General features: G+C 35.3%; 2 protein-coding genes and 2 long non-coding RNA genes across 4 annotated transcripts; 3 read left to right on the forward strand and 1 right to left on the reverse strand.

Annotated features, from left to right (window-relative positions):
* Nucleotides 1–1,728: 1,728 nt before the first annotated feature.
* Nucleotides 1,729–3,402, forward strand: LOC112101122. Its single transcript, XR_002907207.1, has 3 exons — nt 1,729–1,938; nt 2,349–2,417; nt 3,299–3,402. It is a non-coding gene; the product is annotated as an uncharacterized LOC112101122 (long non-coding RNA).
* Nucleotides 3,403–3,781: 379 nt separating this feature from the next.
* Nucleotides 3,782–5,157, forward strand: LOC112100915. Its single transcript, XM_024190787.1, has 3 exons — nt 3,782–3,916; nt 4,001–4,991; nt 5,075–5,157. The coding sequence occupies exons 1-3, from the start codon at nt 3,782–3,784 to the stop codon at nt 5,155–5,157; spliced, it is 1,209 nt and encodes a 402-aa protein (XP_024046555.1).
* Nucleotides 5,158–8,804: 3,647 nt separating this feature from the next.
* Nucleotides 8,805–10,958, forward strand: LOC112101109. The gene is made up of 3 exons (XR_002907174.1): nt 8,805–9,336; nt 9,747–9,815; nt 10,701–10,958. It is a non-coding gene; the product is annotated as an uncharacterized LOC112101109 (long non-coding RNA).
* Nucleotides 10,959–12,583: 1,625 nt separating this feature from the next.
* On the reverse strand, nt 12,584–13,345 carry LOC112101162 (skin secretory protein xP2-like). The gene has a single exon (XM_024191668.1). The coding sequence runs from the start codon at nt 13,137–13,139 to the stop codon at nt 12,642–12,644; it is 498 nt and encodes a 165-aa protein (XP_024047436.1). The 5' UTR covers nt 13,140–13,345; the 3' UTR covers nt 12,584–12,641.
* Between the last annotated feature and the right edge of the window lie 7,773 nt (nt 13,346–21,118).

Genomic DNA, 21,118 nt, shown 5'->3' on the forward strand with positions numbered 1-21,118 from the left:
TATGTATTTTAATTTTCCGCATTTAAATTTTCGCAATTTATTTTAAAGCACTTTCTGCAGACTGATCTGTATCAGATTTGCCTTACAACTATTACGTTCCTTTGAGGCAACGAGACCAGATCTCAATCCTCAGTTGTATTCTTCTTTTCTCCCTCATTCCAATCAGATCGCTATTTCTGGGATCCAAATCTAGTGATATCTTTGAGCCTTTAGATGTATGTTGTTGCTAGGCTTGCTTAAAGAACTTTAATACTTAAAGCTGGTAAAAATATTTGAGTATATCGACGGGAATCCAACCACGTAAATTACAGAGGCGATCCTGAATAGGCATTAGTCTGGTCTGCACTGTCGGTAAACGAGTCACGTACTTCAAATATCTAAAATTTGACTACTAAAATTTGATAAAGCCGTCCCGATCATAATAATTGTATCAATTTTCTTAATAATTGATTTCGACCAGAACTCAATCCTATATATATATATATATATAATTAATCACATGTCTATAATTGTAATTTATGTTATGGATATTTTAGTAACAATTTATTTATTAAAAGGTGGGTTTGATTAGTAATCTAGTAGGTTCAAATAGCCCCATTATGGCCATGATACTTACCATATTTACATGAAATAACAATGGCATTAATGTTGACTAATTATTGACTTAGGGCGGATAATTTTTGAGAAGATCAAAAGTGATTACAACAAATTTTGTAAGATATGAAATGAGTAGTATTTTAACGTCTGATTTCAAGAAACATATTTAAATCTAATTCAATTTCAGATATATTCTCACATAGATTATAAAAATAAAAAATTATGTTTATTTAAATAGGAAATAAAAGTATTAAATTTAAAGAAGATTATTGCTTTTACCAATTATACTGAGATAACAAATAAAAAATTATTTTAGTTGTCAATCATTATATATTCAAAATAAAAAAATTTATATATACATGTTTATAAATGTGTAAATAAATTTTATTTAGCATTATGCTTATTTTAGTCATTTATATTTTTATAGCATTTCAACAATAAAATTGACTAAATACATATGAATACTTTTAAAATTGACAACACTTTCAAAAATTAAATTTTATTAAATGTTTAGCTTATTCTCCAGCACAACTATTATTTTAAAACTTACGGCATTCCTGTAACATATGCACTCCGATTTTCTTAATTAAGTGAGTGATTTAATTTTCCTCTTCGCTATTAACTTTTTTTAATTTCATCACGACATTTTATCGAGAATAATTGAGCGCAATTACACGCGCCGATGGCCGGATTTTATTTTCATCACGGGTCCGAATTGAGCTTAATTTGTATTAAGCTTAAAAAAAAAAAAAAGGGCAGAATTGTATAACTGGAAAAGGGGGGAAACGGGTTTGTATTTTTTTGAGAGAGAATACCCGAGAGAGAGGGAGAGAGAGAGAGAGAGAGAGAGAGAGCTGGACTTGTTAACCCGAAAACCCGACCCGATTCTGCGATATTGACCCGACGAGTTCTCCCGTTTCCGGCCACCTTACCGGCCGTGCTTGGTACCGATCTGAAGCTTGGAAGCTGACCGTCGTATCCCCGTGGTCCTCGTCGCCGGAAACTGGCCAGAACGTCGGCGATTGGAGCTCGAAAGTCGCGGCCAACATCCTTTTCCGTCGCCGTTGATTCCGCCGGGTTTGTGACGCGCCACCACTTGGAACTGGTTCTTCACATCTTCAGCAACAATTTTCGACCAACCACGATCACCAGGGAGGCCGGAAAACCGCCGAACGATCACCGGAAACTTGCGGATCTTTGGAGCTTCGATCCGCCGCCGGTAGCGCGCGTGGCGACTCACGGCCACCACCATTGCACTCACCGAGGTCGGAACTAGCAGACCTAAGCTCCCCGTCATCGTTGACTGAAGTCCGGTCACCGTTGACCGGCAGGGGCAATTCGGTAAATTCATGAAACTTTGGGGTGAATTTGTAATTTTATGTAATCAGTGGACATTTTGGTAATTTTGAGTGAGAGCAGTGAAGTAATTTATGCTTTCGAGGGTAATTCGGTAATTTAAGACGTTAAGGACATTTCGGTAATTTTATGCCCTGAGGGTAATTTCGTAATTTCGGACAATGCGATTAATTTATGTAATCTGAATTGAGGACAATCTGGTAATTGACGAATATGAGGATAATTTGGTAAAATAATGAAGTTTGAGGATAAGTTGGTAAAATATTGGTGTTGGGGGTATTTTGGTAATTTTACTCATGTGGGAATAGTTTATCGTTAATAGGATTCGAGATTTATTATATTAAATTGGTTGTATTTCTATTTACAGAGAATAATTATAGTGTTTCCGTGATTAGGAGGATCCGCATCCGCGAACGAGAATCAACCCGCGGACGTTGTTGATACCGAGTCTAGACATCATCACTGTGAGTGGAATATACAAAACCTATTTTCATAGTATATGCTGATTTTATGATAAGTATTTAATGCTTCGATTAAATGATTTTCCGGTAAATTAATTTTTATCTATGTGTCGGTCTTTATTGTTATTGAGAATGAGTTTGATTAATGATTTTATTAGCGTTTTTTAGTAAAGGCATGATATTAGAATTGAGCAGATTTTGAGATATGTTGAATAGAAAGAAAATGAGATTTCATATGAGATTCTATGTTTATGTATATATTATTTTTGAAATCATTTGAAATCATTAGACAGTACCCTTCCCTCCAGATACAGAGAAACAGATAATATGAGATCAGAAAAGAGATACAGATAAGATGAGATAGAGGCCTTTGGGGCCCGTCGGGACACACATAGAGGCTTTGGGCCGTGTGTTCGGGCGCTTTTGCCTTTTGGGGGCTTATGCATGCACAGTACAGATATATGAGATATGAGATGAGATCGTCCCCATCTATCCGTTGTGGCTCCGAGGCGTGACGTTACCCAGATAGTACGTCATTGCCCGTCCGTCGAGGTCCGGATATGATCAGATTATTCCCTGGGTACTTGTTTGATGACAGTTTTTAGTATTCAGTATTTGATATGATGAGTATTATATGATTCCATCGATTTTATGCAAATATATGTATTATAGTGTTTCAATGAACTGATTTGCATTAAATGAGTTTGAGCAAGTTCTTATGATATTTTGAGAAATTGATTTATGAAATTGATTTGAGGAAGTGATTTGAGAAAGATTAAATGATTTTAAATAAATTTATTAAATTGTCAGCAACTACTATCCACTCACTGAGCTCACTGAGTTTTATACTCACCCCTCTTTTATTCTATTTCCCCCCCCCACAGGAGATTTACAGGTACATCAGTCAACCCAGTAGCGAACGTTAGTGTGATATTGTGGCCACGTGATGGTGCTAGGAGTCGTGGATTTAATTATTATTATATTTGAGATTTTTTGCAAGCTGTGTTTATTTATTATTTTATGTTATTAAGGATAATCGATGTATTTTGATATGAGGATGATTTGGATGATGTTTGATATATTGATTTGAGAATTGGTTATGGAGGATGGTTGGATATTAAATTATTTGGGAGTGTTGCTTTATAATTTGCAGGATTGGATATGTTTTATTTATAAGGGAGACTCTGCCGAAATTTTTATAGAATAGTTTCGATTTTACGAGTTTAGATAGACTCGCCCTGGGGAGTTGCGGGGCGGGTCGTTTCAGTTGGTATCAGAGCATGGTTTTAGATTCTGTAGACTTTACGGTCGTAAATAGAATAAGTTTTGATTATTAAAGTCGGATTTAATGTTTTGTAGGCACCATTATGATTCGTCGTAGCAGTCGACGTGGCCGTGGTCGTGGCCGTACTAGATTAGTAGCTGGGTTGACTTCAGGAGATGTACCTGCGGGGGAAAATGATCCCGTTGACGAGGGAATAGTTGAGTCTTCGACGCACGAGGTTGTGCAACAGGCACCAGGAAATGCTCCGAACATTGAGCAGTCCATTGATAGATTAGCTTAGATTGTGACTACAGTGGTTCAGAATCAGGCTCAGCCGCATGTCGGTCAAGTGAACACTGTCGAGCGTGTTCGAAGTTTAGGGGCAAAGAGTTTTAATGGTTCTGGTGATCCACCTGAGGCAGAGTCGTGGCTTATCAAGTTAGAACATATTTTTGATGTGATGAGATGCTCAGAGGAGGATAGACTTTCATTTGCCACTTTTCTGCTCAAGGATAGGGCTTATCATTGGTGGCAAACAGTAGAGCGAAGATACCAAGGGCATGCTGCGCTTACATGGGCTATATTTCGTAAGGAATTCTACGATCATTATTTTCCGGTTGTGTATCAGGATATTAAGCGGAGTGAATTCCTTCGATTGGTTCAAGGAGCTATGTCAGTGGAAGAGTATGAGAAGAAATTTTTGGATCTTTCTAGATTTGCCATTTCAGCAGTTGGTGATGAGAGGGAGAGATGTAAGCGTTTTGAAGAGGGTCTCCGATTTGAGATTCGTACGACTGTGACGGCATCATGGTACACTGAGTTCATTGAGGTAGTTGAGGCAGCTAAGAGAGTAGAGCACAGTATCTCTGAGGGACGTAGAGTTCAGACTCTGAAGCAGAAACGTAGCCAGAGTTGGACAGAGGGTGGCTCGAGCAGCAGGCCGCCGAAGAGAGGCGCGTATACAAATTACTCTGCTGGTGTGCAAAGGAATCAGAGTATGAGTAGCAGGGGAGATCAGAGACAATCCGCCAGTTACAGTTCGGCGCAGCCTTCAATGGGGAGTAATGTTAGGACTCAGGGGCAGTATGACAGGAATAGCGGAGGACCCCGTAGGAGTATACAACAGACTCCTTGCCCTACGTGTGGTAGGAACCATCAGGGCCAATGCCGTATCGGAGACAATGTGTGTTATTTATGTGGACAACCTGGACATATTAAGAGATTCTGCCCTACTTTATCTCAGGGTGACAGTTCTGCTCGAGGGGCAGCCCCACAGTATCAATCTCATGTTGGACCAGTTCAGGGTCAGAGGGGTATGCAGACAGGGGGTTCTATATCGAGGAGTCAGACCACTTTTCCAAGTCAGAGAGGTCAACCTGGTCGACCTCGTACTCAGGCTCGAGTTTTTGCCTCGACACAGCAGGAGGCTCATGCTACACCAGAAGTTATTATGGGTACATTATCTATCTTTGGTCATGATGCTCATATTCTTATTGATCCTGGATCCACGCATTCTTTTGTTTCTCACACATTTAGTATGCATCTAGAGAGAGAGCCTGAATTGCTGGATTATGGTTTAGTTGTTAGTACACCTACCGGAGGGTCATTACTTGCTGAAAAGGTGTATCGAGATAGCATGATTCGATTGGGCGAGCATGAATTTAAGGCGAATTTGATTATTCTAGACATTCAAGATTTTGATGCCATTTTGGGCATGGATTGGCTTGTGTCTCACCATGCTACAGTGGATTGTTTTAAAAAGGAAGTTGTGTTCAATAAACCAGGAGAAACTGAGGTGAAATTTTGTGGTGAGCGTAGAATTTTACCCTCATGTGTCATATCAGTCATTGATGCAAGACGCTTACTAAGGAAAGGTTGCTCAGCTTATCTGGCATACGTAATAGCCACTGGAGTTCGGGAGTTGAGATTGGAGGATATTCCAGTAGTCCAAGAGTTTTCAGATGTATTTCCAGATGAACTTCCGGGGATGCCACCTCATAGAGAGATTGAGTTTTCTATTGATTTAGTCCTTGGGACGGCTCCTATATCTATAGCACCGTATAGGATGGCTCCAGCTGAACTAAAGGAACTTAAGATTCAACTGCAAGAATTGGTGGATAAAGAGTTTATTAGACCTAGTGTATCTCCGTGGGGAGCTCCGGTGTTGTTTGTTAAGAAAAAGGATGGTACTCTTAGACTCTGCATTGACTATAGGCAGTTGAATAAAGTTACAGTGCGTAATAAATATCCACTTCCACGCATCGATGACTTGTTTGATCAACTTCAGGGAGCAAAGGTGTTTTCTAAGATCGATTTGCGCTCGGGATATCATCAGCTTAGAATTAAAGAGGCCGATGTTCCTAAAACAGCATTCAGAACTCGTTATGGACATTATGAGTTTTTAGTGATGCCATTTGGGTTGACTAATGCCCCAGCGGCTTTCATGGACCTTATGAATAGGGTATTTCGCCATTATCTGGATCGATTTGTGATTGTGTTTATCGACGATATTTTGGTGTATTCTCGAAGTCAGGAGGAACATGAGGAGCACTTGCGGACTGTTTTGCAGACTTTAAGACAAAAGCAATTGTACACTAAGTTCAGCAAGTGTGAGTTCTGGTTAGATAAAGTAGTATTTCTAGGCCATGTGATATCAGCTGAAGGAATTTATGTTGATCCTCAAAAGATCGAAGCAGTTGTAAATTGGGAACGACCTACAAATGTGACTGAAGTTCGAAGTTTTCTTGGATTAGCTGGCTATTATCGGAGATTTGTGGAAGGATTCTCCAAGATTGCTATTCCTCTGACAAGGTTAACCAGAAAGAATGCTAAGTTCCAGTGGAATGATGATTGTGAAAAGGGTTTTCAAGAACTCAAGGCATGCCTTACTTCAGCACCAGTTCTTACACTTCCATCGGGTAATGAAGGGTTTGTAGTATACAGTGATGCATCCAGGCAAGGATTGGGTTGTGTGCTAATGCAGTATGGGAAAGTAGTGGCTTATGCTTCAAGACAACTTAAGAAGCATGAACAAAATTACCCAACTCATGATTTAGAGCTAGCAGCAGTGGTGTTTGCACTCAAGATATGGAGGCATTACTTGTATGGAGCAACATGTCAGATTTTTACTGATCACAAGAGCTTGAAGTATTTGTTTACTCAGAAGGAGTTGAATTTGAGACAGAGGAGATGGATTGAGCTGATTAAAGACTATGATTGTACCATTTATTTTCATCCGGGCAAAGCGAATGTGGTAGCTGATGCGCTAAGCAGGAAGTCTTTTAGCTCTATAGCTCACTTGCGAGGGACATACATGCCGTTATTGATTGAGTTGAGATCTTTGGGAGTTGAATTGGAAGTTGATAATTGCAGAGCTTTAATAGCTAATTTTCGAGTGAGGCCGACTTTGATTGACAAAGTTCATCAGATGCAAGATCAGGATTTGCAGTTACTGAAGTTGAAAGAGGATGTGCAAAAAGGCTTACGAACTAATTTTGCAGTGAGAGATGATGGAGTTTTAGTTATGGATAATCGACTTTGCGTACCCGACATTAAGGAGTTGAAAAAGGAGATCATGGAAGAAGCTCATTGTTCAGCTTATGCTATGCATCCTGGTAGTACGAAGATGTACCGTACCTTGAGAGATCATTACTGGTGGCAAGGTATGAAGAGAGAGATAGCTGAATTTGTATCTCGGTGTTTAGTTTGTCAGCAGATTAAAGCTGAACATCAGAGACCTGCAGGGTTTTCTCAACCGCTTCCTATCCCTGAGTGGAAATGGGAGCACATCACCATGGATTTTGTAACAGGACTTCCACGTACTCAGAGTGGTCATGATAGTGTATGGGTAGTTGTTGATCGACTTACCAAATCTACTCACTTTTTACCGTTCAAGACCACTTATTCGATGGACAAGTTGGGGAATATTTTTGTGGCTGAGATAGTTCGACTTCACGGAGCACCTGTGTCTATTGTTTCAGATAGAGATTCCCGATTTACTTCTAAGTTCTGGACAAGTTTGCAAAAGGCTTTAGGCACCAAGTTGAACTTCAGTACAGTTTTTCACCCACAGACTGATGGTCAGTCAGAGCGTACTATTCAAACCCTGGAGGATATGTTACGAGCTTGTATTTTGGAGTTTAGGGGTAGTTGGGACATTTATTTACCCTTGATGGAGTTTGCTTATAATAATAGTTATCAAGCTAGTATCGAGATGGCACCTTATGAGGCCTTGTATGGCAGGAAATGCAGAACTCCCGTATGTTGGGATGAGGTTGGAGAGCGGAAACTTTTTGGTCCCGAATTGGTTCAAAATACTAGTGAGAAGATACAGCTTATTCGGGAAAGATTAAAGGCAGCCCAGAGCAGACAAAAGAGCTATGCAGATAAGCGTAGGCGGGAACTTGAGTTTGAAGTAGGTGATAAGGTTTTCATACGGATATCTCCTTGGAAAGGGGTACTTCGATTTGGTAAGCGCGGGAAGTTGAGTCCACGTTACATTGGACCATATGAGATTGTGGAGCGTATTGGTCCGTTGGCATATCGATTAGCTCTACCACCTGAGTTATCCAGAATCCACGATGTCTTTCATGTTTCGATGCTCTGGAAGTATGTGTATGATCCTAGTCATGTGTTGTCGAGACAACCAATTGAGTTGAAAGAAGACTTGAGTTATGAAGAAGAGCCCGTGGAAATTCTAGAACAGAAGCACCAAGTTTTGCGTTCAAGAACCATTCCGCTAGTAAAAGTGTTGTGGAGGAATCACACAAGAGAAGAGGCTACTTGGGAACGTGAAGACTTAATGCGAGCTCAATACCCTCACTTATTCTCAACAGATGTGTAAATTTCGAGGACGAAATTTTTATAAGAGGGGAGGATTGTAACATATGCACTCCGATTTTCTTAATTAAGTGAGTGATTTCATTTTCCTCTTCGCTATCAATTTTTTTTAATTTCGTCACGACATTTTATCGAGAATAATTGAGCGCGATTACACGCGCCGATGGCCGGATTTTATTTTCATCACGGGTCCGAATTGAGCTTAATTTGTATTAAGCTTAAAAAAAAAAAAAAAGGGCAGAATTGTATAACTGGAAAAGGGGGGAAACAGGTTTGTATTTTTTTGAGAGAGAATACCCGAGAGAGAGGGAGAGAGAGAGAGAGAGAGAGAGCTGGACTTGTTAACCCGAAAACCCGACCCAATTCCGCGATATTGACCCGACGAGTTCTCCCGTTTCCGGCCACCTTACCGGCCGTGCTTGGTACCGATCTGAAGCTTGGAAGCTGACCGTCGTATCCCCGTGGTCCTCGTCGCCGGAAACTGGCCAGAACGTCGGCGATTGGAGCTCGAAAGTCGCGGCCAAGATCCTTTTCCGTCGCCGTTGATTCCGCCGGGTTTGTGACGCGCCACCACTTGGAACTGGTTCTTCACATCTTCAGCAACAATTTCCGACCAACCACGATCACCAGGGAGGCCAGAAAACCGCCGAACGATCACCGGAAACTTGCGGATCTTTGGAGCTTCGATCCGCCGCCGGTAGCGCGCGTGGCGACTCACGGCCACCACCATTGCACTCACCGAGGTCGGAACTAGCAGACCTAAGCTCCCCGTCATCGTTGACTGAAGTCCGGTCACCGTTGACCGGCAGGGGCAATTCGGTAAATTCATGAAACTTTGGGGTGAATTTGTAATTTTATGTAATCAGTGGACATTTTGGTAATTTTGAGTGAGAGCAGTGAAGTAATTTATGCTTTCGAGGGTAATTCGGTAATTTAAGACGTTAAGGACATTTCGGTAATTTTATGCCCTGAGGGTAATTTCATAATTTCGGACAATGCGATTAATTTATGTAATCTGAATTGAGGACAATCTGGTAATTGACGAATATGAGGATAATTTGGTAAAATAATGAAGTTTGAGGATAAGTTGGTAAAATATTGATGTTGGGGGTATTTTGGTAATTTTACTCATGTGGGAATAGTTTATCGTTAATAGGATTCGAGATTTATTATATTAAATTGGTTGTATTTCTATTTACAGAGAATAATTATAGTGTTTCCGTGATTAGGAGGATCCGCATCCGCGAACGAGAATCAACCCGCGGACGTTGTTGATACCGAGTCTAGACATCATCACTGTGAGTGGAATATACAAAACCTATTTTCATAGTATATGCTGATTTTATGATAAGTATTTAATGCTTCGATTAAATGATTTTCCGGTAAATTAATTTTTATCTATGTGTCGGTCTTTATTGTTATTGAGAATGAGTTTGATTAATGATTTTATTAGCGTTTTTTAGTAAAGGCATGATATTAGAATTGAGCAGATTTTGAGATATGTTGAATAGAAAGAAAATGAGATTTCATATGAGATTCTATGTTTATGTATATATTATTTTTGAAATCATTAGACAGTACCCTTCCCTCCAGATACAGAGAAACAGATAATATGAGATGAGAAAAGAGATACAGACAAGAGATACAGATAAGATGAGATAGAGGCCTTTGGGGCCCGTCGGGACACACATAGAGGCTTTGGGCCGTGTGTTCGGGCGCTTTTGCCTTTTGGGGGCTTATGCATGCACAGTACAGATATATGAGATATGAGATGAGATCGTCCCCATCTATCCGTTGTAGCTCCGGGGCGTGACGTTACCCAGATAGTACGTCATTGCCCGTCCGTCGAGATCCGGATATGATCAGATTATTCCCTGGGTACTTGTTTGATGACAGTTTTTAGTATTCAATATTTGATATGATGAGTATTATATGATTCCATCGATTTTATGCAAATATATGTATTATAGTGTTTCAATGAACTGATTTGCATTAAATGAGTTTGAGCAAGTTCTTATGATATTTTGAGAAATTGATTTATGAAATTGATTTGAGGAAGTGATTTGAGAAAGATTAAATGATTTTAAATAAATTTATTAAATTGTCAGCAACTACTATCCACTCACTGAGCTCACTGAGTTTTATACTCACCCCTCTTTTATTTTATTTCCCCCCCCCACAAGAGATTTACAGGTACATCAGTCAACCCAGTAGCGAACGTTAGTGTGATATTGTGGCCACGTGATGGTGCTAGGAGTCGTGGATTTAATTATTATTATATTTGAGATTTTTGCGAGCTGTGTTTATTTATTATTTTATGTTATTAAGGATAATCGATGTATTTTGATATGAGGATGATTTGGATGATGTTTGATATATTGATTTGAGAAGTTGGTTATGGAGGATGGTTGGATATTAAATTATTTGGGAGTGTTGCTTTATAATTTGCAGGATTGGATATGTTTTATTTATAAGGGAGACTCTGCCTAAATTTTTATAGAATAGTTTCGATTTTACGAGTTTAGATAGACTCGCCCTGGGGAGTTGCGGGGCGGGTCGTTTCAATTCCAAATTGGCCCTTTATTGAGAAGCTTCAAGATTATATGTTAAGATCCTAATGAGCGGCACCACCTAAATTGAGACCCGAATTCAGTGGTCAAAAAATAGCTTGTCAAAGACAACCAACTTCTTTTCTTGTCTAAACGAAACCGTGGCAAAATTAAATATAAGTGAATAGACAGATTCTAGCCACATATTCTAAAAGTTTCGATATATCATTAAATATGAGAAAAGAAAATCGGGCAAAGTTAAAATAAAGAGTGAAAAAAAATGATTTATCAAGATTTCAACCACAGTTGCTCATTAAGATTAGCTTAAAATTTTGAATTTTTAAAATTAAGTTATGCTGCTGACTCTTATCAGATAACTAGATGAGATTAAGTAACAGTCTATCAATTATTTATCGGTTATGTTAGCTTGTATTTAAGCAACGTCTCATACTGGTTTAATTATTGAAAATACAATTCTTCTTTTATCCATTTTTTTTTTAAATTTTAGAGGATCTAATAGGTATGATGTACTCTTGTGAATAATTCTAGAATACTTTTTAAATATTATCTAAGTCATATAACAAGTAAATGATATTATAATATGTGTACTTTATTTTGAAAAAACAGCAAAAGATAGTTATAAAAAATTTAACTACACATATTATACACGTATTAATTAGTTGTATTATTTTTAATGTATTCTAGAATTCTCCCACTTCAGAACTGCCCTCTCCGTAAATATAATGGACATAGCAATAATACTTGGAATAATTAACAAGAAATGGGAAGCAATGAAATACAGCAAGAGAGAATAACCCAATAAATTTAATGTGGTAATTAAAACAAGAGAATTTATTTTAATATCTCAAAATTGTTCCTTAATTAATCATTTTTACCTAATTTTTTTTTCTGACTGAGAAATCTATCTTGCATTGGTTTCATTGATAAATAAGGGAACAAAAAAAAAAAAAAAAAGAGAGAGAGAGAAGAGAATTATCAAGAAGAAAAAAGTTAAGATTTTGGGAACATTAAATTACTTATTAAAACAATTAACAATTATTAGAATAATTATGACCATTATATTCATTAATATATATAGATGAAATCGTTTAATCTGGAATTAAGATTTCAACATTGGAGCTAATTATTAATTATTAATTTGCTCTTATGGTAGCAATGTTTGATTTAAGGACTTCCAGAAATGAAGAACGCCTGTAGTTATAAATTAAAGAGTAATGATATTGTCACAAATTTTTGTATAAATTTATTTTGTACAAATTGATGTGACGTTAATTCATTGGTTGAATTAAATATCTTTTGGCTCATATGATTTATTTATATTATTTTATATTTTCATTCAACCAATGAATTAATGTCACATCAATTTGTACAAAATAAATTTGTACAAAAATTTGTGACTGTATCATCACTCTAAATTAAATGGCTTCTTCATATTATTTTCAACTAATTAAAATACACTTGACATAAAAAACATTCAATTGAAAATTAAAAAAGAAAAAAAAACACATACAGCGGCCAAATAATGAATTAATACGTTTTTGCATGCATTAAAGTTTAGAAGATGAAGAAGCCACCAACGGCAGCCAGAGCAGCGACCGCAGGGGCCTTTAGACTAGCAGCACCTCCTTGGGCTGGAGCTGGGCCGGGTGTAGCTGCGGTAGGGGTGGCGGCATCATCAGTGGTTTCAGGGACTGGGGGGGAGCTGTCTTCGGCCTTCGGTGCAGGAGAAGGAGTAGACTCGGAGTCGTCACTGTTTGATGATGATGATGGAGCCTTAGCGGGAGCCTTTGATGAGACCTTTGGAGAAGGGGCAGGTGCATCGGAATCTGGGGCCTCGGCCTGAGGGGGAGGGCTGGCCGGAGCCTTTGCCTTAGGGGGAGCCTTTGTGGGGGCTTGATCCGGAGCTTCAGCCTGTTGGGGTGGATTGGCCTCAGCCGGAGCTTTAGCTTCTTCGGGGGCTTCCGCGGCTTTACCGTTCTTCGGGGCCTGAGCTGAGATTGATGCAGCCACAGCCAAAAAAACTAGGGCAAATACAACAAGTTGACGTGCCATTTTAATTTTCTTTGATGAAAAAAATTTTAATGAGGGTGATGAGATAAATTAGTTTAAGGGATTAATTATTAATAATAAACAAGGGCAGTAGTTCTCTCTAAGATATGAAGAAATACTGCGATTGACAAGGGAGGAGATGGAAAGGAATTTATAGTGTTTGGGTGGGAGGAAAGTTAGGGAAAGCAAGAGAGGAAATGAAGGAAAGTTAGGTTTTTCTTTGTGTCTAAAGATGGTTTGTTAATGATTGGTTGTTAGCATTCGCTAATATTTGTCACCAAAAAATTAAAAAAAAAAGTGGGGTCAATAAGAAGATAGAAACTCAGTTTTGAGCACGTGACTTAATCGCCTTCTTTTATTTCTTTTACCATATTTTTTCCACTTTTAATGGACGGGTTTTGATATTTTTGGAGGGATTCTTGGATAGGTATAGTAATCGTGGGAGATAGAAATAATTTGATCAAGGAAGAGGAGTATTTTAATATAATTTAAAAAATGTTTGCAACGATAATAACTGTTAAAATTTCTAACTTTAGACGCATTGTAAAGACAAAAAAAAAATTAAAAAAGTGATTTTTAAAGTCATTTGTTTCTAAGTCTGAACTAATTTACATTGATTTTGTTTCAAAGATCCACGTAATTTTAACTTGTTTGTTTTACAATTAAATTACGAAGGATTTTTTTTAATACTGTATGAATTCTTACAATATTGATAATTACATTATTTTTGTTTTCTTGAATTAAAATATTTTAATCTTTCACATTAGTTTGATACCTAGTTTCATGAGTATAATTTAATTTTTGAGTAATTGATAAATATTTTTTAAATCACCAAAAATAAAAAAATAAATATGCAATATACATATTAAATTAGATGTATATACAATAAATACGAATTATTTAATCTTCAACGAGACATGTTAATAATGGTCTCTTTGTCACTTATAATTGAAGTAATACAAATTTTAGATTCTCATTTTTACTCATTGGTTAATATTGAGTTGACAAAGTAAGAATAAGATGAAAAACTAATATCTAGTTGTGTTAATTTAAAATACATATTTTTCGAAAGAAAAATGCATGAGTTTAGATAGAGAGTACTTGTCTTTTTATTATTTTATTTTTAAAAAGCCTTGTTTAATTGATTTGATAACCATTTAATTAAATTTTAAATAATTGAAATCAAAGTATTTTCTTAACTAAATTTAATTTTCATGAAATCCAGCAGACATTACTACAAAAATTAGTTACTATGACAAAGAATATTTGTCATCCGACCTCCTTTATAATAGAATTTCTATTTGTCATTGTAACCCCAATGATAAATCCATAACAATATTTAATCTATCACATATTCTTGTGATAGTTTATATCTATCACACAAGTGTCACGATCCAAATGATATCATTTTAAGATAGTATTTAGGGCAATATAATATTTTGGCGGTAAATTTATATTTTTTAAAATATATTGGTGGATGAATTCAATTTTAAGTTATGGCAAGTCATTACTTATCGTATGTTTATGATTTTAATATGGTGTCACAATGAGATTTTTTTAAAATAATAATATTATAAAAGTAATCTTTAATAATTTTAATATTATTTTTTTAAATTAAAAATTATTTTAATATTTTATAAATCCATTGAAATTTAAAAGTCAAAATATGTATAAAATCTAACACATTTAAATTATCGCAACAATATCATTAGAACATCATATGAAATAACTACAATATTATCAAAACATAGTCTATGATCAATTATCACAATAACATCATCACAATATTATCATTTGGATCAGTACCAGTCTACAATAATATCATAACACTATCTTCTAAATCACTACCAGTTTGATCAAAATCTTAGTTTTACAACAAAACAACGTCATTTTCCAATAAAAAGGAATTTGAAATTCCATAGAGACTCTATTAAATTCACTACCAATAAGAAATTCATAATACTACCATAATATCAGCAATAATTCGAAATTCATAAAACTAGATATCATCAACTCTACTGCTCGTACTATTAGTTCAGACACAAAGAAAGCTTATTCAAGACTAGGGATGGCAATGGGCACCATCTGTAGCGGGTTTATTATTACCAAACCTATATCCGCACAAAATTTTTCAATCATCAAACCCATCCGCAACCCCGTTGCGGGTTTTAATTTAAAAAAAAAAAACCACCCATTGCGGGTTTTGACAATCACCAAAACCGCAATGGTATCCAATAGATTTTTTGTGGGTTTTTCACATTTAAAATCTCAAAATTCATTATTTAAATTTATAATAATAACCTAAAATTTCACATGATGTACTCAATTCTAAATTTAACTAATATAAATGTAAAATTAAAATTTCAATATCAATCCAACACAATTTTCAATTTTAAGTATAAAATAGACAAATCCATAAAAACAAGTCACATACTAGTATCTAAACATAACAATTATCATTTCATATTATCATTCAATATAACCTCCAAGAGGTCTTCATTTCATTCACCACTACTAGCACCCATCCAACACAGTTCCTACAATAATGATTAAAATTAAAATTTTCTAAAGAATAATACTTTTTAGATACTAATCCGAAAAAAAATTATAACAATGAAATAATCCATGTATTAAATTAAACATAACAATTATCATTTCATATTATCATTCAACATAACCTCCAAGAGGTCTTCATTTCATTCACCACTATTAGCACCCATCCAACACAGTTCCTACAATAATGATTAAAATTAATATTTTGTAAAGAATAATACTTTTTAGATACTAATCCCAAAAAAAAATTATAACAATGAAATAATTCATGTATTAAGTTAAAGAAAATTCAATCAAAATTATAATAAGTATATAAGTATATTTTAGATTTAAATATTTTTCAATTAAAATTAAATTAAAAAATAATTAAAAAAGTTGTGGGTTGGCGAATACCTGTCAGATATTTGACTAATACTAAACCCATCTGCAACCTAGTGTGGGTTTCAATTTATAATTCCAAACCTGCTCACAACCCACAAAATTACCTGCGACGAATGGGTTTTGACAGACTGGTTTGGGCGAGTTTGTGGGTTTATGGGTACCATTACCATCCCTGCTCGAGACGAACTTCATCAAGCTCACTTTTAGAGTAATCACATTTCCCTTTAAATTGTCAAATGATAATCACATGTTAAACTAAAGTAAACTATATATAATTAAAGCACTAAGCGAAGTAATCCTAAAATGTATCTGACAAAATGTGTACTTACATCATGGAGAAATAAACTCGGGTCTGCAATTATATTTTTGATAAACCTCAGCACATGGTATCCACATGTAGTACATCCCAGTTGATTTGGAGAGTATATCATCAATAGAATAATCATTACTATATATGCATAAGAATTCTTTTAAGTGATTAAGTATTAACAAGTCGTGATTGTTTACCAAAACTTTTGTGATCTACGATTTCACCCCCTTTTTTAACTTGTTGTCGCAACATGCATTGAAATCCCATTGTATTACAATACATGCAATTAGTAAATAAACATGGTATATAAAATGATATTAGAAATACAATATCAACATACTTGATAACTTTGTTCCTAAGGTCACTATCATCATCTAAATTACTGTTCGTAGAATCCAAATAAAATGTTTGCTTTGTCATTGTATCAATTACAATCAACACTCAATGGAATGGAAACTATTACACAAAAGAAATTGAAATTACAATTCAATTTTATTAAATTATCATCAATAGAAAGTAAGGAGAACTATACCCAGGGTTATATGGCATGAAAATTATTTCCAGTTTGTTTGCTTTGTTCAACCATTCAGCAATAAATTGTGCCCTTTTTACCCTTCTAACAAAAGCATCCTAATCATGCGCTGATGATATAAGTCTTGTGTGTATGCACCCAAATGGTCTGGCCACTATATGTGCATGCAACATCTTGATGTAATTAATATAATAAAACAGTAACAATGTTGCCAACAAATAAAACCATAAAAAAATCACAGAAGGGAAGCAAGAATTATTTAAAAGTCAAGATAACAACATTTACTATAATTTTGTAGACTTACGCGATATATAGATGCATATGATTTACACCTAGCTATTCCTTGGAAATCAATGATTGACAATTATCGAGACTAATATATGCTTTAGTTGGATGCTTATATACCTCTTCATCCAACTGATAAAGTAGATAACTACCCATTTTAGGCAATTTTTTTTTCACAAAGATTACCAAACATTACAAGCCTAGGAACCTGGTTCATATGCACAACATGATAATTTCTTGTTCTTTGTTTTAGCAATGGTTCACTAGCAATATCTTTCATATTTGGTTTTTGCAGTGACTTCTTTTGAGGTGTCTTTTTTTTATGATTTCTTCTTTTTTGGATTGCTTGGTTTCTCTCTTGGAAAATTAAGAATAATTCTTGGTTTCTCTTGAGACTTCTTTGGTGATTCTTTCTTCTTTCTTGGTGATTGTCTTTTCTTTAGATTGCTTATTTTGTCTCTAGGACAATCAACACTCACTTTGAGTATATGTTTAGTGTTTCATGCTTCTTCTTTATGGGTGATCCATTCTTTTCATGCCGAAGATTATAAGTAGGTCCTAATTTAGGCTAAAATTGTCTAAAATCAACCATCTAAGTCATTTTTAATAACTTGAATGCGCCCAACGATCTGTATCATACCTTGTCCTCATTACGACAAGTATTTCTTCATCTTTTTCTTCAATTGTTTGCTCATCTGAATTGCTTTTTAATCTCCTTTTTAATATCACTAAACTCTGCTCTTACTTATCTAACCTTTCTATTATATTCAGTCTCTCTTGTCGAGTCAGAAATGAATTGTTTGGGTGTCAAAGTACATCTTATGCGATATAAATATTCCAACACCCTGCATATGTCCAGAGTTGCAAGCCTTCCAATTAAATGTGCAGGAATGTCAGGTATTGCATTAGCCTTAAATTCTCCTCTTTTAGCTTTCTCTTCTAGTGCATCCTAAAAGTACAATAATCATAATAATTAATGTCAAACTCTTTCTAATAGAAACCAATTGAAAGAAGACTTGCAAGTACTTACAATCTTCTTCACTAGTGATTCAACATTAGGGTGATATTCGCCCATTTTCATATTTTGAGCACGCTTACATGCTATACTCCAGTCAACATCAGTTTTGGCAAGTCCAATTTTCGAGCATTGTAGTCTAAGAAAATAATAATATTAGAACTGGTCATGCAAATAACAAAACTTTTTAAACCAACCATGAATTCTAAGCTCTAAATTAATTCTAAAGGGTTACCAGTTTATCATCATCAAACCAACCATCTCTATACCAATAGCTACGCAAGAATGGTCAAGTTAGTATCATATTACTTACAATTTCATCAAGCAATCCAATATATCATTTTCTACTTAAGATGATTCCACTTGTTCTTAACTCTTTTATTTTGCTATTGACCTCTAAGCCTCTACATAAAATAGTCCCCAATTAGATTTAAAAAATAGCATATAAGAGGCTTTAGTCTTTAATATTTTAAAGTATTTACCCAACTCAACATAAAGTCTACAATTCATAAATTCATCCCAAACCTTTTGAGGAATGTGGTTGTGCTGAAAAGATGGCCTTTTTAGCCTTTTACGATTGTGCTTGTGTGGTAGGATTTACTTTCTGGTGAGCAGTTACTTAAAGTTTCTAAATACACTACCAAGTGCTTGAAAAACTTGCTTGTTACCCTTTGGATGAAATAATAAAATGTTCCTAATAAAAATAAATAGCACAATAATCTAGTGATGGCAATGAAATGAGTTCGGGGTGGGATCATGATCCTCGAACCCGAACCCGAATCCAATTTTGAATCAATCCTCGAACTCGCCCCATACCTAAACCTTTTTTAATTGGGGATAGTTCGATATGTCCCTGAACATCCCTGAATTGAGCGGGGATTAAAATAGGGGCCTGATCCTCATTTAAGTTTTTTCAAAAAATTAATAATTCTTTAATATTTGTGTCCCCCCTTTTTTAAAAAATAATTATAAAAATCTAAAAATAAAACTATAAATAATCAAAATTTTAACAACCTCCAAATAAATGACAACATAATAATTATAAGCCTTCAACAAAATTATAAATGATCAAATTTTAAAAGACAAATCAAAATAATGGTATGCTTCAACATAAACTTGTAATAGCTTCTCAATAACAATCACCATTGATGCACATTCTAAGATTCTTCATAAACATATAACAAGGTAAACAGAGAAAATGAAAACATGTTTTAACAATTTTAACTTAACAAATACTTAATAGAATAATATAAATTAAAACTATATACCTCTACAGCCTTTGCATCGGTTTCAATCTCTAGTTCTTTATCAAGAATCTTAGCATATGCTGGAGAGGTAGATGCCACAACTAATTTATAAAAATACAAATGAAAACCAAAACCAAAATAGTTATTAGTTAATTTAAATAAATAAAAATAAAATAGTTAAAATGAAAACCATATACCTCCACAAAGAGCACGTATCCAACTTTGACTACATATCAAAGCCGTCAATGTGCTTGGAAGAAGTCTATTGTGATATGAGCTTACAAATTGACCATTAGCGCTGAAAGCTGATTTAAAAGCAACTGTGGTAACTAGAATTGTCAAAATATCTCTCGCAATTGGAGACAATATAGGATAGTTACTACCATTCATCTTCCACTAAATTAAAACATTAAAGTGCTGCTTAACATTAAATGGTACTAACTTTTCACCTAAAAAGTGTCTAGCTCATCCTTTACTTTCTCATTACCAGCATTAAAACAACTAGTAAACCATGAAATCCATTCAGTTGAACTCCCATGGGAACCTGAACTTGGCATAGAATGAGAACCATTGGAAGAAATATAACTATACCTAGGAGAACGAGCAGCTGACGCATATCTAGCATTGTACTCTTTCACTATACTTTGACAATCACCATGCATCATTTGGACACGAGATATAGCATCATCCCCCTAAATCATGGAATACTCAACCAACCAATTTTGAACCTAGGATCAAAGATACATGCTACTAATAATATCCCACCGATGTCATATCAATATTTATCAAACTTTTCAATTATTCATTGTGCTACAATTCTAAATTCATCATATTTGGGAGTTGAAACCCACTCATTTAGGCGCATTCTAATATCACACAAAAGGCACAAAATAGATTGGATGTTGGATAAATAGTACCAGAAAACAATGTTGTATAATTATAAAAACATTTCAAATCCTTTTCTAAGCCACTATGTTCTTCAATTGACCAAAAAACATTCCTATAATGTAATGCAGAACATATCATGAGATATGTGGACTTTCTTCTAGTTGGACAATCTTGTACTAGTTTTCTACCATAAGTAATGCCTAATTTACGTGCATTCTCATCAAATGTCAATTTTCTTTTAGTTGATCATGACCAAAAATAACACTCTCACATGTGTTTGCAATCAGATCACCAATCACACTTAAACCATACTTTACAATTAAATTTAAAATGTGGGCACAACAACGAACATGAAACTTTTGCCCACCCAAGATGGGCTCATTTTTAGCGAGTGCCAACAACATAAAATCAATAATATGATCATGAGATATGTGGACTTTCTTCTAGTTGGACAATCTTGTACTAGTTTTCTACCATAAGTAATGCCTAATTTACGTGCATTCTCATCAAATGTCAATTTTCTTTTAGTTGATCATGACCAAAAATAACACTCTCACATGTGTTTGCAATCAGATCACCAATCACACTTAAACCATACTTTACAATCAAATTTAAAATGTGGGCACAACAACGAACATGAAACTTTTGCCCACCCAAGATGGGCTCATTTTTAGCGAGTGCCAACAACATAAAATCAATAATATGATCATTAGTAGCAACATTGTCAATAGTGATGGAGGATAACTTATGCTCAATGTCAAGCTCCAACAA

This window comes from Citrus clementina, unplaced genomic scaffold (assembly GCF_000493195.1).
Source record: "Citrus clementina cultivar Clemenules unplaced genomic scaffold, Citrus_clementina_v1.0 scaffold_2, whole genome shotgun sequence".
NCBI lineage: Eukaryota > Viridiplantae > Streptophyta > Magnoliopsida > Sapindales > Rutaceae > Citrus > Citrus x clementina.

Excerpts from the sequence above, each read along its gene's own strand:
- LOC112100915 (XM_024190787.1), top strand. The coding sequence starts at position 3,782 with ATGATTCGTCGTAGCAGTCGACGTGGCCGTGGTCGTGGCCGTACTAGA. Across the intron at positions 3,917-4,000 it reads TTGAGTCTTCGACGCACGAG|AATCAGGCTCAGCCGCATGT; the intron begins GTTGTGCAACAG and ends ACAGTGGTTCAG. Across the intron at positions 4,992-5,074 it reads ACCAGTTCAGGGTCAGAGGG|GCTCGAGTTTTTGCCTCGAC; the intron begins GTATGCAGACAG and ends CCTCGTACTCAG.
- LOC112101162 (XM_024191668.1), bottom strand. The coding sequence starts at position 13,139 with ATGGCACGTCAACTTGTTGTATTTGCCCTAGTTTTTTTGGCTGTGGCT.